The 14,591-nt window shown below is 42.9% G+C and overlaps 1 protein-coding gene across 1 annotated transcript in view; it reads right to left on the bottom strand.

Annotated features, from left to right (window-relative positions):
• eps15l1a (epidermal growth factor receptor pathway substrate 15-like 1a) overlaps window positions 1–14,591 on the bottom strand; it is a 37,971-nt gene that overhangs the window by 21,995 nt on the left and 1,385 nt on the right. The window contains exons 3-15 of the mRNA XM_078285866.1: window positions 14,419–14,508; window positions 13,012–13,059; window positions 12,756–12,851; window positions 12,384–12,452; window positions 11,548–11,673; window positions 10,968–11,027; window positions 10,574–10,816; window positions 9,933–10,090; window positions 9,508–9,664; window positions 6,358–6,443; window positions 2,755–2,827; window positions 2,205–2,366; window positions 701–898 (exon numbers count right to left, since the gene is read on the bottom strand). Of these exons, the coding sequence (XP_078141992.1) occupies window positions 701–898; window positions 2,205–2,366; window positions 2,755–2,827; window positions 6,358–6,443; window positions 9,508–9,664; window positions 9,933–10,090; window positions 10,574–10,816; window positions 10,968–11,027; window positions 11,548–11,673; window positions 12,384–12,452; window positions 12,756–12,851; window positions 13,012–13,059; window positions 14,419–14,508 (1,566 nt within the window). The remainder of the gene's footprint in view (window positions 1–700; window positions 899–2,204; window positions 2,367–2,754; window positions 2,828–6,357; window positions 6,444–9,507; window positions 9,665–9,932; window positions 10,091–10,573; window positions 10,817–10,967; window positions 11,028–11,547; window positions 11,674–12,383; window positions 12,453–12,755; window positions 12,852–13,011; window positions 13,060–14,418; window positions 14,509–14,591) is intronic.

Below are 14,591 nucleotides of genomic sequence, written 5' to 3' on the forward strand. Positions count from 1 at the left end.
TGCGTGTGTGTGTGTGTGTGTGTGTGTGTGTGTGGTCACTCAATTAGATGCAGGTGAATATCATCTATCTTCACACGTCATACTTCATGTGTTTGTCCAGTTGAAGTCAAGTTGAACGTATATGTGTATGTATGCTTGGACATGTATATGTGTGTGTGTGTGTGTGTGTGTGTGCTTGTTAAAGGTGGTTAAAGGCAGCGTGTGAGATGAGTGATTGCCAGGAGATAGATGAGAAGTAACAGCAGATGATGCTAAATGAAACTGACACACCTGTGAAACACACACACACAGCTAAATGTTGTTCTTCAGTTCCTCTAGTGGCATGGGAGGACACATGTTGACTGTAATAGCAAGAATAAAGAAGCGGATTCTGTAGTACAATACTGCTCCCTGCTGGTGACTTTAAGGCACACACACACACACACACACACACACATATATAATACTATACTTGTGAGGACATTCCATTGACTACATTCATTCTCTACCCCTAAACTGACCTTAAGATTAACCCTTACCTTAACCTAAACCTAATTCTAATTTCAATCTTGACCCTACACCCAAATCCTAAACTAACTGGTTCTGCGTGGCTTTCACAATCTCCATCCTCCTCCTCCTCCTCCTCCTCCTCCTCCTCCTCCTCCTCCTCCTCCTCCTCCTCCTCCTCCTCCTCCTCCTCCTCCATCACCCTCTGTCCTACCTGGTTGATCTCGTCCTGCGTGGCCTTCAGGGACTTAATGATGGTCTCCAGCTGGATCTTGCCGGCGGCCAGGCTCTGCTCCAGCTGGTTCTCTTCCTGCTGCAGGCGGCCCAGGTCGGCCTTGGCGCGGCACAGCTCCTCCTCCTGGCTCTGCAGGTCCGACTCCTGGGAGTGGATCTGGCTCTGGAGGGAGGAGATCTGTAGGCCGGACAGAGAAGAGAGAGGTGAAGAGGTAAAGAGAGGGAAGCGATGGAGGCTGGGTCCCGAATTAACATTCGCCAAGCACCAAATGCCAGTAGAATTTGTCTTTGGTTGATAAATCCGTAAGGTACCTGCCCACACACACAACTTTTTGAGACGCTAACATTTGATGGTCTTTGTAGAGAAGATCTCATGACTTAGACTTTTTTGTGAGCCAACCAATCACAATGAAGAGTTTCATGCTACACTAGCAGCTGATTGGCTCCTCTGCCTCACAAGCAGAATACAGAGAAACCCAAACAAGTGGTACATGCAACACGCATGTATCTATTCATTTATGTAACCAACGTCAATTTTATGATAGAAACAAAACACCACGTCATTACAAGCTGAATAGAGCGTCTGATGTCGTTATGGAAACAAAGTGCTTTTTCATTATCTGCACACTGAGCTTTTTAAAGAAAATAAATGGCATGGTGTGAATATGCCCATACTGGTTCTATTTTCAGCTTTTCAAATAGAAAAAAAAGAAAGTCTGTACAGAAAGCTCTTCAGACCAAACATCTTTCACTGTACTTTCTCCTCTCACTCACTCTCTGATTAACATTTGATTCAGATGTGGATGTGCATGTCGACTAGGTTGACTTTTAGGATTTAGGATGATTTTTAAGGCATACCTACTTTATCTGATATGTAACGCAAGTCATGTACCAGACTAAAACCCATCATAAAACAATGCCCTTACAATATTCCTGTGACTATGGATCATGTAAGAAAGCGGTTCTAGGAAAAGATATAAGAGTGAAGGAGAGAGATCAAGGTGATTTTTAGGAGAAGGGATATCAGATTCAGTTGGGAGAGGGTGAGAGATATTTCTTGAAATGAAATACTTCCTGAATTGAATGCTCAATATGTTGTGTGTTTGTGTCTGTTGCTGCTTTATCTCTCTCTCTCTCTATCCTCTTTCATTTCATCATTCCTTCTCACCCTCTCTTATCTCTCCATCTGAGTCTCTTCTTGATATATGATCCTGACTTCACTCAGAACGTCCTCTAGTTTGTGTTATCTGGGTCCATCTCTTCCATATGTCATTCTCCTTCCCTTCATTTCCTGCCCCTCCTCCCTCCATCTCATCCTCCTTCGCTCCATCCATCTTTCCCTTTTCCCTCTCTCCTCCTCCTATTGGTCAGCACATCACAGGTTTGTGTTTGCGTAGGTCGACTCTCTTCCTCCGTCATTCCCTCCCTTCACCTCTCTCTCTCTCTCTCTCCTCCACCCCCAGTTCCTCCCGCCCCTTCCTCACCATCTGAGACTCCTCCTGGCATTTAATCCGCACTTCGTTCAGCATGTCCTCTAGCTTGTGTTTCTGCTGGTCCATCTCCTCCAGGCGGTCCTGGGCGTCTTGTTTCTGGGCCTCCAGCTCCTGCAGGCTGGCCGTCTCTCTGTCCAGGTCGTTCTGCATCTCCTGACAGAAGACAAAGGAAAGGGAACCCATGGGTGCCTATCTTCCTGCGGGTGGAGATTTCCCACCAGTGTATATGTGTGACACCTGAATTTCATTTGGGCAAAGAGGGTCAATCTATGGGGTCTCGATTAGTGGGGATGAGACGCTCTTCTTCACTGCAGCCCCACTTTATGATTTAGGCTGATAAGACTGGTGTGTTTTTACATAAAAATATTCAGAAAGTGAACTTAAGAAATTATAATTTTTTTTTTTGACATCTTACGGATTCTCTGAGTAACACCCTATTTTAGCCTGGTATCAGCCCAATATCCAATACCATATTGGTATCTGTACATCCCTAAACAGTGTATTTTATATGTGAATCTAATAAAGTGAAAGCTGTCCTCACCTGCACCTCTGCAGTCTTATGTCTGATGGCCTCCTCTGTCTCCCTGATGTCCTGCTCCAGTGTGTACTTCTCCCTGACACACACAGGCATGAACACACATGGACATATGCACACATGGGTGCAGACACACACACACACACAGACACACACACACATACACACACTTATGGTTACAGAAATAACATTGCATCAACCCCCATCCCCCCTGCTGTGTCTAAAGCAGCTCCTCTGCACACACATCAACACATCATAATAACAAGACATTGGACTGGGATTCTATCAAATCTACAATGACATGAAAAAGAAAAAAAAAAAGAAAAAATATAGTAATGTGTATTTCTGCATACAGCTGCCCCTTTTGTGTTGTATTGCAGTCTTTAACTAATGTTAGCTAGTTTTCAGTACCCGTCCTTGGAGTGGAGCAGGTTGCCACACACACACACAGTGGATATCAAAAGTCTACACACTCTTTGAAATGTTCCAGCTTTTATCGTCTTGAGGCCTGAAATGAAAACCCATTAAATCTGATTTTTTCACTTTTATTACCTCCACCAACAAAGTTGGAAAGAGGTTATGTTTTCACACCTGTCTGTTTGTTAGCAAGGCATTTCAAAATGATACAAATGGATTTGGCTGAAATTTGGTGGACAGACAGCCCTTGGCCCAAGGATCAGTTGGTGTGGATGATAATCTGGATCTGGGATTTCCACCAATACATGATTAGCAATTTGTAACCATAACTAGTATGCTGTGTTAATTGGCTGATGGGGAATGCCCAACATCCAGGACTTCTAAGACGGCTACTAAACAGCATTGTTTTCACATGCTATTTTATCAGAAAATCATTCCGGAACACAAACGATAAACAAACATAAACTGTTACGGAGGTTGTAGCGTTGCAAGTTGGACAATTGTTCAACGTTGGTTGAGCTCTGCTGATTGCCTCCTAGTTTGGATATAGTAACCAGTAAAATCAAGATAAAAACAAAAGGAGACTCATTTCTGACAACGTATTAAAAATAGAAAACTAAAACACCTTGGCTGTGTAAGTGTGCACATGCTTTAATTACTAGTGAGCAGAAGCACCTTTTGCTTTAATAACAGCAGTAAGTCTGTGGATGAGTCGCTACCGACTTAGCTCATCTGGATTCAGGAATTTTCTTCCATTAGTCTTTACAAAAGCTCACTCAAACTGCAAGAGGACCTCCTGTGCACATTCCTCTTCAAATTAGTCCACAGATTTTCCAGAGGATTGATTTATTTGCTCACTGATATTGATCTTATGTTTTTCAGCCATTATTTGGGACGTGGTCATCTTGAAAGATTCAATTCTTCTTTTACTTTAGCTTTTTGTTGCAGAGTGCAGCAGATTATTTCCCAAATTATTATGGTATCTAGAGCTTGATTTCATGACTTTAGGTAATAAAAATTTGAAAGAGTTTTTCAGCCATTATTTGGGACGTGGTCATCTTGAAAGATTCAATTCTTCTTTTACTTTAGCTTTTTGTTGCAGAGTGCAGCAGATTATTTCCCAAATTATTATGGTATCTAGAGCTTGATTTCATGACTTTAGGTAATAAAAATTTGAAAGAGTGTGAAGCCTTTTGATATCCAAGGTCGCTCTAGGGCCTTTACAGCAGAACTGGACACTGTCAGTACTGGAGAGCCACACAGTTAAACTGAAGTCTGTATTGTTTTTCTCCTGTCATTCTGTGACCGTACTGTATATCAGTGTGTGATTGTACGTTTGACAGAGTGCCAGCCCGTGGATATTCAGTAGCTGGTCTGTTTACCTGAGAGTATTCCACTGGGTAAAAGCAAGAGTGCTGACGCAGCATGGAGAGTAAGTGGTGAACAAACAAAAAATTGATAAAATACACACATTAAAGGAAGAGTGGATGGCTGGCTGGGTGGGTGGATGGATGAACGGAAGAAGGGAGAAGGCAGTACGATGAGGTAAAGCCAAGATGAGTAGCAAAGGACTCATCCACATTTGATATTTCATGTTTCCTTTTTAAGTGTGCATTTTATCACTAATCTATCAACTAATGTTCTAACCCATCGGTCTAAACTGCGACAGTCAAGCCGAGGAAGACTAATGGTTTACAGGCTTGGGTTTGAGCTGCATAGCTTTGGTTTGCTTCAGGTTAGGAATGAGAATATGCCTTAGGAACTGTTGTGTTGTGCAACCAGTGTACAATGCATTAGGAACACCATTTCTTTCCATGAAATAGACCAACCAGGTGAATTTAGGTGAAAGCTATGATCCCTCACTGATTTCACCTGTTAAATCCACTTTAATTATGAAGAGGAGATGTGGTTGAAGGGGAGTATGCTGGTTAAAGGACAACTGAGACATGGATTGTGGGAGGTAACTCATTATTAAGAAGGTGCTCCCATTGTGTTGTACACTGAGTGCATAGCAGTGGCACCAAGCCACCATTATGGAGTGAGTCCAGGTGTGCCTTGAGATTTTCTCCAATGGTTTGTAAATTCAAATCAAATAAAAGTGATTTTTGTGAGATTTTAAAGCAATTAATTTGCTATGCCCCAGAGTTTTGCCATTTTGCAAATGTGTGCCTTAACAATGAAAAAGAAAAAAAGACTCCAAGTGTAAGGATCGTTTGGAAAGGATCCCTTTGGAAACCCCAATACAAGGAAAAGACACAACTGGAACTTACTCAGAAGCCATATGAAAAGAAAAGATACAAAAATGTTCCACATGACATCTTGGTGTCCAAATTTTTCCTTCAGACAGTGAGAAGGAAGACTCAACTGGGCAAACTTTAGCATAATATAAAGGGGATATGTTCACTACGATGATAATGGTGAACATAAAAGGGACAAAATAAACACAGCAATCAAATGACTCATCAAGCACAATGATACTTGGTGTCAACTGGTATTTCATTTTGGCAGAACATTTTAATTTTGCAATGAACATACCTGTATATGTGTTCATGAACGGTCAACCACCAGAATTGAATAATCTGGGGACCCGTAGTCAGCATCACTTTCTGACCTAGTAGTGTTGCACGATGTGCCCGTACTGAAAAAATACCTTGCTACCCAATTTCAAAAACAGTAGCCTACTATACTACTATGTATACTATATACTCAGTACTATGAATCCTTGTTAAAACAGATTCGCATAAATTCACTTAATTCGCATAAAATAATACCACATGACCTTAGATAATCATATGCTTGATTCTGACAACCACAGTGTTTGGCTGCTAGTGTGCACAGGATACTGTTGGAGGTTGACAAATGACAAGTTCTGCTAAAGTGAAAGAACTTTGACATAAAACATCACTAAACAAGTCATTGTGTGAAATGTGAATAGTATTGAATAAGAGCAACAAACTGAAACGAAAATGACACTCAAATTAAAGCTGCGGTTTGTAAGTTTGAAACACATCTGCTGTTGCCTACATTGTTGCTACTGATTTTACTGTATCATGTTTTGGCTAAATGATATGTAACATGAAAAAGGATCTTCCAAACTGCAGCTTTAAACAATAAATGAAAGTAAAACTGGCAGGCTATGTGCTGTCACTACTGTGACGTTATTGAAGCGTTACCGCTGGTATTGTTTGTTACCTCTGCAGCTGGGCGATCTCCTGGCTGATGTCATCCAACTCCTTGATGCCTGTGAACTCTCCCGAACCCACTGAACTGGAGCTGTCCTGTAGAGAGGGAGAGACACGGATGGATAGAGAGAGAGAAAGAGGGAGAAAAGACAAAGAGTTACGAAGAGACATAGGGCAAGACGGAGAGAAAGAGAGGAAGACAAAAGAAAGACAAGGACAGTAAATCTCATTTGATGTGGCGTGAGTGAGATGATGAGATGACACCAACCAAGCGAAGCTAGACCGGGCAAAAAGGAAGGAGAGAGAGAAAAAAGGCAAAGAGAGGACAGGAGAGAAACCATTGGTCGGTGTGAGGAGCACCACAGAGGATTGGAGCGGCGGGTGGGGGGCTGGGTCAGGCACCAACGTCTGGGGAGGGTCACCACCACTGCCATAATTGGTAAAAGGAAAGGTGCAGGATTTTGTAGAAGCCTGTCGTATCGATTAATAACCAGGCATCCTCTTGGAACATTCAAAAGGTTTTCATGTGGGCGTTTTTGAGAAACTGCCAGTAGTCTCCTGGTAGTATTTGTTGGCTTTGCTAGTGCAAATCAATGGAGACTGAAACCATTTCTCTCAAAAAACAATCCTTTCAAGCTGTTCCATTATTTAAAGATCCAGTGCAATGATTTCAACTCAGTCAGGAAAGGTTTGATGTTGATTTCTAACAGAATGAGCATCATTTTTTTCTGTTTTTAATGGTTAGGTGGTAAAAAGCTTGTTGGACTGAGTGAGAGCCGGAGCTTCCACTGCAGCCAGTATTGTTCTTTGGGGAACAAATATCCAGTGTTGGAACTTTGACACCCAGCAACAATGGAGGCACAGAGAGTTTGGCTAGTTTGGCAAGTAGCTGACAGACTACGGGGCACCTCATTAACTATGCTTACTGTCGACCAATCAGAGCATTCATTAAAACCTGGGTGTAGGTGACATCACTTAACACCAGGAAGTAGATTGGATTTCTAAATCTGTTTGATTCTGTTGACAACCAGAGGGAGAGTTTTTCAAATTTCCATAATGCTGACAGTTATAATAATTTGGGTAACTTTACATTAACATGCCCTTTGTTAAATTATATCATGAAATTGAGAAATCTCATTGCGCTGGACCTTTAATCAGAGTACTGTTACACTTTATGTAAGTAAATGGAATGTTTTTCATGCAACTTTGTGAGCAATGGCTTCAGTCCCCATTGATTTACACCGGCGCTGCGAACAAATCCTAATAGAAGGCTGCAACCACTTTCTCAAAAGCAAAAAAATGACCAATAGAACTGGCTTCCAAACATCTTGAACCTTCCCTTGATCAGCAAAGAACTGAGGAGGTTGAGATACTGTCGCTGTAACCAACTGAACTGCACTGCATTGAAAAGGAGAGAGCTGTCTCACAAATGCTTTCCACTAATCTGCCTGCCTAGCCAGCCGCTGAAAGCATTTGCGGGTTAACTGAAGTCCATGTTACCTACCCACAGCTTGAACATTATAGCCTGAGAGAGTAGAGAGAGAGAGGGGGGGGTTGAGGTAGAAACATCAGCAGCAGAAGAGTTAGGGCAAGAAGAAGAACAAGAGTGGGCAGTGAGTGTCTGGTAAAATCAAGCTGCCAAAGTGGAGGATAGTACTTTTTTAAACGGCTGATTTAGATGTTGCTGCCAGTCATGAAAGCAGCATCTGTGCCCTCCCACCCCCCCACCTCCCACACACACACACACACACACATACACACCCTCCCACCACCACCATATTGTTCAGCCCTTGCCACTACCTGGTGTTGATTTCACACCTTCATACTCTCATGCATAACCTCACAACACTCACCACCTGTCCATGGAGGGAGAGATTCATATTTCCATTTAAAGTCTTAATAGAAAAAAAAAACCCTGTCTCACTCTCTTCAACTTTTCAATTTTCTTTTCTTAGTGGAGTGAATTATCAAGTAGTCCACACAATGTGCAAACTGGGCAGCCGCACATTTGTCTATTCACTGGCAAATTGGTGCAGCTCAAGAAAAAGAGAACCTTTCCTTAACACAGTTAAATGAACAGACTTGCATAGATGTGCATGGTAGGTTTGAAGTTGCCAGTCACAAAAAACAGTTACAGTTGGCTTTTCTACGAGCAAAGGGAAAAAGGTACAAAAAAGCACAGATTCTACAGTCTGCCATAATCCATGTCAGACAGGGTTGTGAATTGTGACCAAAAACTCCTACCTTTTGGTAGATATATATTTCCAGTACTATTTATCCAGAAAAAACAAAATCCCCACAGATGTTGAAGAGTAGTCAAAGATAGTACTCTGAGTAGACAAAGTGGCTCTTGATCGAATCGAGAGGGAGACTGTAGGAGTCACAATAATACAACCTTTAATTAAGTGAATACTGCACGATAAAGAACGGATTATTTGTGGAAAATTATTTTTACAAGTGCTGTAAATGGTTTAGTAGCGCACTGGACTGACACTTCACTGACTACCTGATTTGGCCAGAAAAAAGTGTGCGCAAACCTCGACCTGCCCAAAAAGAAGAAGATGTTGCAAAGCTTTTGTTTCCCGCAGACAAACCACATCTTTATGACTTTGCCCTAACATGCAAAGAGCTGGAGGAAGGAGAGAACTGGAGAGAAGGGGGGAAGAAGAAGAGGTGCTGACTCACCCGTCTCATCTCGGACAGAGCAGCCATCTCTGATCCCACTGGGGTCATGTAGCCCGACATGCTCTGGACAAACAGAAAACTTGTCAAAACACGGCAACATAATAGCTACTACTCCATCCAACTGAGAAGCAAATTTCATGGAAACTTTTGAAATGTCGCAAAAAACAGAAAATGTGAATTAGGTGCGTTTCCATCAGCTGGAGTGAAGCCAATAAAATGGCTTCCAGAATGTCAAAAAATATCCACAAGAAACAATTGAGTCTTGAAAAAACAGATTCGCATTGGGCAAGTTGTTATTGTTCTTCATACATCAAAATTTGCATGGAAATACTTGAATGGAAACCCAGCTAATATATTACCACTATATAACACGTACAACATTTAAGGTAAAAATGCTTTTACGCGGGCGTTGTTTTCGTGTGTGTACTGTGCGTCCTCGTGCCTGTGTGTGTGTGTGTGTGTTTGCGTGACCTACCGGCACAGGGGTGCCCCTCTCAGACGGGGGGATCATGTCAGCGGTGAGGGCCTGCGGGGGGTCGATGCCCTTGCTGACTTTCTGCTGGATGAAGTGCATGGCGAGGGCAAACTGCTCCCGCGTCAGCTTCCCTATCTGTCTGGTGTCTGCCAGAGCCCTGGAGGGGGAGAGCGCACACACACACACACACAACACAGTGACCGTCTGACTGAAGCACACCGACCGCACTGTCAGGCAGGACAAGGCTGGGAATAATAATCGCTGAAGGAGAGAGATGCAGTCACCGGCTGAAGCAGTCAGTGAGACAGTGAGCCTGTCAACCTGTCAAGACACTTAACTACTGTATGTGCCTGTCTTTTCCAATAGAGGGAGTGCAAGATGAAACACAACAGGCCTTTAAAGATACAAGCTGAAGTTTACCGTACCATATGTGGGCAAGGAGGTTCTGAGGAAGTCCAGAGTGCATGAAGATGTCCTTGACTTCCTGTCCGCTCACAAAGCCGTCCAGGTCAGCATCCGTCTTCAGGAAGATGTCGTCATAGCGACCGCGTTCCGACACCGGGACCACCCAGTTCACCGAATGCTGAGGGAGGGAGAGGGAGAGGGAGAGAGAGAGAGAGAGGGAGAGAGAGAGAGAGAGACAGAGAGAGACAGACAGACAGAGAGAGAGAGAGAGAGAGAGAGAGAGAGAGAGAGAGAGAGAGAGAAGAGAGAGAGATTATTTTTTAAATTCAGAGCCAATTCTGCAAAACCTGATCTGTTTGGGTGCATTTCAGATTAAAAAATAAAAACATCATCTGTATGCTTTGCCATTTGGTATTAAAATACAGTGACACAGTGGTATGGTGGACATTAAAATTATATTAAAAATCTGGTTTTGGCCTAATTTGTCCCCTAATCCATATCAATAATGCACAGTCATGTTTCACTTTACTAAAAAGACACATCGTACAGTTTGTATTTGAATCATGTTGAAATCTAATCCAACTATATTGTTAACCCATAATATGGAAATCCAATCATATGACGAGGTCCTTGACATTACCCAGCCCTGGTGTGTGTTTACCTGTGCAGACTTGAGCGTGTGTTTGGGCGACAGGCTCCCGGTGCTGTTGAGCGAGTTCATGCTGCCGTGGGAGGGCGTGGAGCGCAGCGAGTCTTTGGGCGGCGGCGGGCTGGCGGGCAGACCGGGCGCTGCGCTGGGCACCGAACCCAGACTCTTCTTCCTCTTCGACGGGGGGATGAGCGAGGAGGGGAGGAGGGCAGGGACCGGCTCCTTCTCCAGGGCCCGGTACACCAGGTGCATGGCCTGGGGTGGGGGGGAGAGATCCTGGTTTTCATGGGTATTTACGGGCCGCTAAAATTAGGCACGCTGACATCTTGCATTTTGCAATGAGATTCACAAATAATGATGGGGGAATTAATAAATGTATGACAATGATGTATAAAACGACACTCACCACTGCAAACTCGTCTCTGTCCAGATGTCCATCTTTATCTATGTCACTGAGGTCCCAAACCTACAGGTGGGAAACAAATGATGTTTCTATGAGGATAAAATCATGACTGTACAGCGACAACAATGTATTCAGGGTGTTCAGAATAGAATGATGTCATTCTAAAAGATGCTGTTATCCTGTAAGCAACAGCCTCAAGATTTCTTAACATATTGTTTACAATAAACCATATGGAGTTTTACTTCACATCCACATTAGAAATCATGCTAAAAGGAGGTGTTACATTTATCAAATGGCAGACACATCACTGGAATCAAACAGTTATTTCCTTTATGGATACTGCCAACAAAAATCTACAGTATGTGAGCAAGAATCCCCCCAGGCAGAGTGTCATTGTTGCTGCTTCATATTTACGGGGAAATTTAAAACGTTTCGGTAAACAGACCGAGTATGCATGTGCAAAAAAATGTGCTTATGTGCTTGGGTGATTCTTTTCAGTGCAGGCTGATGTACTTTACTCTGAGACCTTGGAACCAACAAACATGTACAAACGCTTTAAGGAATAAAAAAAAAAAATCAATACCTTCCCAAGGATGTCCAGAGGTAGCTTGGAGTTGATTAGGACTGGTTTGACCTTTTCTCCTGACAGCAGTCCGTTGACTGGAGCCAAGCTTTCAAATATCCCATCAAATTTACTCTTCTCCTCAGGCTAGAAAGGAATACACACACTAGTTATCTAAAAGCCCTAGTCTGTAATTGTTGCATTGGGTCCCCTGCTGAAACACTGCCGCTGCCCCACTGGCTTTGTTTATCTTTTGCCTGACTGGATTGAAGTAATTTGTGTTTTGAGACTGTAAATGATTGCATAGGTAATGTATGTAAACACTGAAGTGAGACAGACTTGTATTTGGTTACAAATCAAATCAAATCTCCCTTTACTAGGGATGGGATGATTTATCAAAATTCAATATATCGCAATACAAAAATGTGACAATCCATATTATGGGACAGAAAAATTAATCGTGATATCTGCTACATTTTATTCTGTTGTAGTAATCACAAATGAGACGGTTTGCCCATCACAATTTCACAAGCTCTCCATCCAACATTATATTATTTGCATTTTGTAATGACATTTTTAAATTGTTGTTTACATTCTAGCAAGACAATGCCATCATTAGAAAGATTTGTGACTCAGAAATAAACATAATTCTGTACAGTCACACATAGGACTTTGGAGATTGAGTGGTATTCCCCTTTAACTCGCTGAATGAATGTAAAACATTTCTACAGTGACAGGCTTATTCTACTGCCTGTGCATGTAAGTGAGTGTGTGTGTGTGTGTGTGTGTGTGTGTGTGTGTGTGTGTGTGTGTGTGTCTGTGTGTCTGTGTGTCTGTGTGTGTGTGCTTCCGCTCACCCTGACAGCCCAGTGTGGCTCGACGGAGGCGGAAACTGTGCTGCTTAGAGACGGACTGCTGGTGTCCTTCTACAAACAAAGAGACAAGCATGGCTGTCAGAAGACTGCGATATCTTCAGTTCGCTGGATTGAAGGCGGCTTTTCTTCTCTCATACTGACAGACTGAGCCTTTGCTACAAAGACCTACAGTGTGCGATAGCGTGCGTGTTGAAAAAGGATGTAAACGGCTTGTTTACATTGGTAATGAGTGGAAAATGTCTGCAGGTTTGCTGTGAATTCCGCGTACAGATCAATCTCCTGCAAAAATCGTCGGGACTACACCTTTAAGTTTATATGGACAAATAATATGTGGATTATATGAACCATACTCACAAACTTGGGGGGAGGGACTGTGAGGTTGAGGCTGGACAGACTGACCTCCTGTCCGCTCTGAGCGCAAGCCACCAGCCGCAGAGCTACATAAAACCCCTGAGAGAGAAAACCAGAGTCAGTGTCGCCCACTGAGCCTCTCTTAGTCCCACTGGCCGAGCTAATTAACATGCATGGACCACACACATACATGCATGCATAGAGTAACCCAGCTATTGGTCATACTCTGGCTAAGGTCGGGGAGTGATCTATTCCCTACCTGTTTGTCCAGATAGCCTTTACCATCGGGGTCGGCCAAATCCCAGATCTGAAACACAAACAACAGGATTAACAAGCACTGTATGGCAACAATGGCAATTGTGGGGCAGCCGGGTGGAGACCTAGTGGTTAGATAAACTGGTGGACCTGGTTCAAGCCTGACCAGTTCCAGTATTGTCTTTGCCTTGATTACGTTGAATGTGTTCCAATATCCTAATGCTGGCTTCAGAATGTCATCGTTACGCTTCAAACAGCCAAAACCACATCAGACCCGCTGCACTCATGATGTCACCAGGTAAGCCTCTTAAAAAAAAAAACACACAAGGAAAATCCTGGCTGCCAAAAGTAATACACTAACACTGAAAATGACTGTTCCCAATTACATTAATAGAACGGAGAGCGGAGCCAAGACGGGAGAAGCATGATGTCATCGCTTCCAAGCAAAGAGACACCATATAGACCGTCATCCTTTCGCTTTCCTGTCATATTCCTCTGGGAGTATCTGCCTGTGTCTCTGTGTGTGCGAGTAAGAAGTCATGTTGCTGCCTTTGCTAATGGAGCATCTCAGCTTTAACCATTTCCCGTTGGTCAATATTTATTGTTTTACAGTGTCTTTATCAAATTCACAGACAGACAATTGTACGACTCTATATTCAATCCCCTTCTTCTGCTTCTTTACCAGGTCGGGAGAGAATGTGTGTGAAATCCTCAATGATCTGCTAGTGATATTGTCACCGTGACTCGAACAATAATGTTCGTTTGCTCCCCCATGCAATCACAACAACAGAAAGTAGGTTTTCTCCATTACCTCTGTCACAAACCAAGACATGTGATTTAAAGATTTGACAGTTAGTGTAATAGGATGCAATGCATCTGGTGTCTCCAGTTGTCTTTTTTCCATTTACTGTTTCATAACGTGTCCACTGTGAAGCCCTTTGAGACTGTACCAGTGATTAAGGGCGAAACGCTACGCACTTCCTAAAATGACGTTCTGCACTGAAAGTGACTGCACTTCCTCTATAGATTCCACTGCTGCCTCCATTTTCCATGACACGAGGAAGATAGAAATTGCACGTCTAGAAGAAGAAAAAGAAATTGTACGCCAAAACCAAATTACAGCTGAAATTACAGTTCAATTTGCACAGGATTAATATTATCAAGGGACCTCTGCCTTCAAAATAGAGGGGGTAATTTGTGCATGTTTACTTCACAAATTACAGACATGGCAGATTTGCACAGGGTTAAAGTCACTGTCAGTCTCCCTAATTATTACAAATCCCTGGATTTTGGCTGGAAACATCATGACAGACTAATAAAAATGGGCGACCATTTCTTTGGTAGCCTTCAATCTAACAGCCGCTAAACAGAAAACATACAGTACAGTATAACTTTAGCCAGTGTGATGAACCTTTCCCAATGTGATGTCGGGGAGTCCAGACTTCTTTAAGAACAAGGCAGCTTCTGTCGGTCCTACTCTCCCTGTATTCCCAGGATCCACCTTGGAACACACACACACACACACACACACACACACACACGTCACAGTCTGAAGTACACCATAGCATCTTTACATCTCTTGTT

This window comes from Centroberyx gerrardi, chromosome 9, assembly GCF_048128805.1.
Source record: "Centroberyx gerrardi isolate f3 chromosome 9, fCenGer3.hap1.cur.20231027, whole genome shotgun sequence".
Classification (NCBI taxonomy): domain Eukaryota; kingdom Metazoa; phylum Chordata; class Actinopteri; order Beryciformes; family Berycidae; genus Centroberyx; species Centroberyx gerrardi.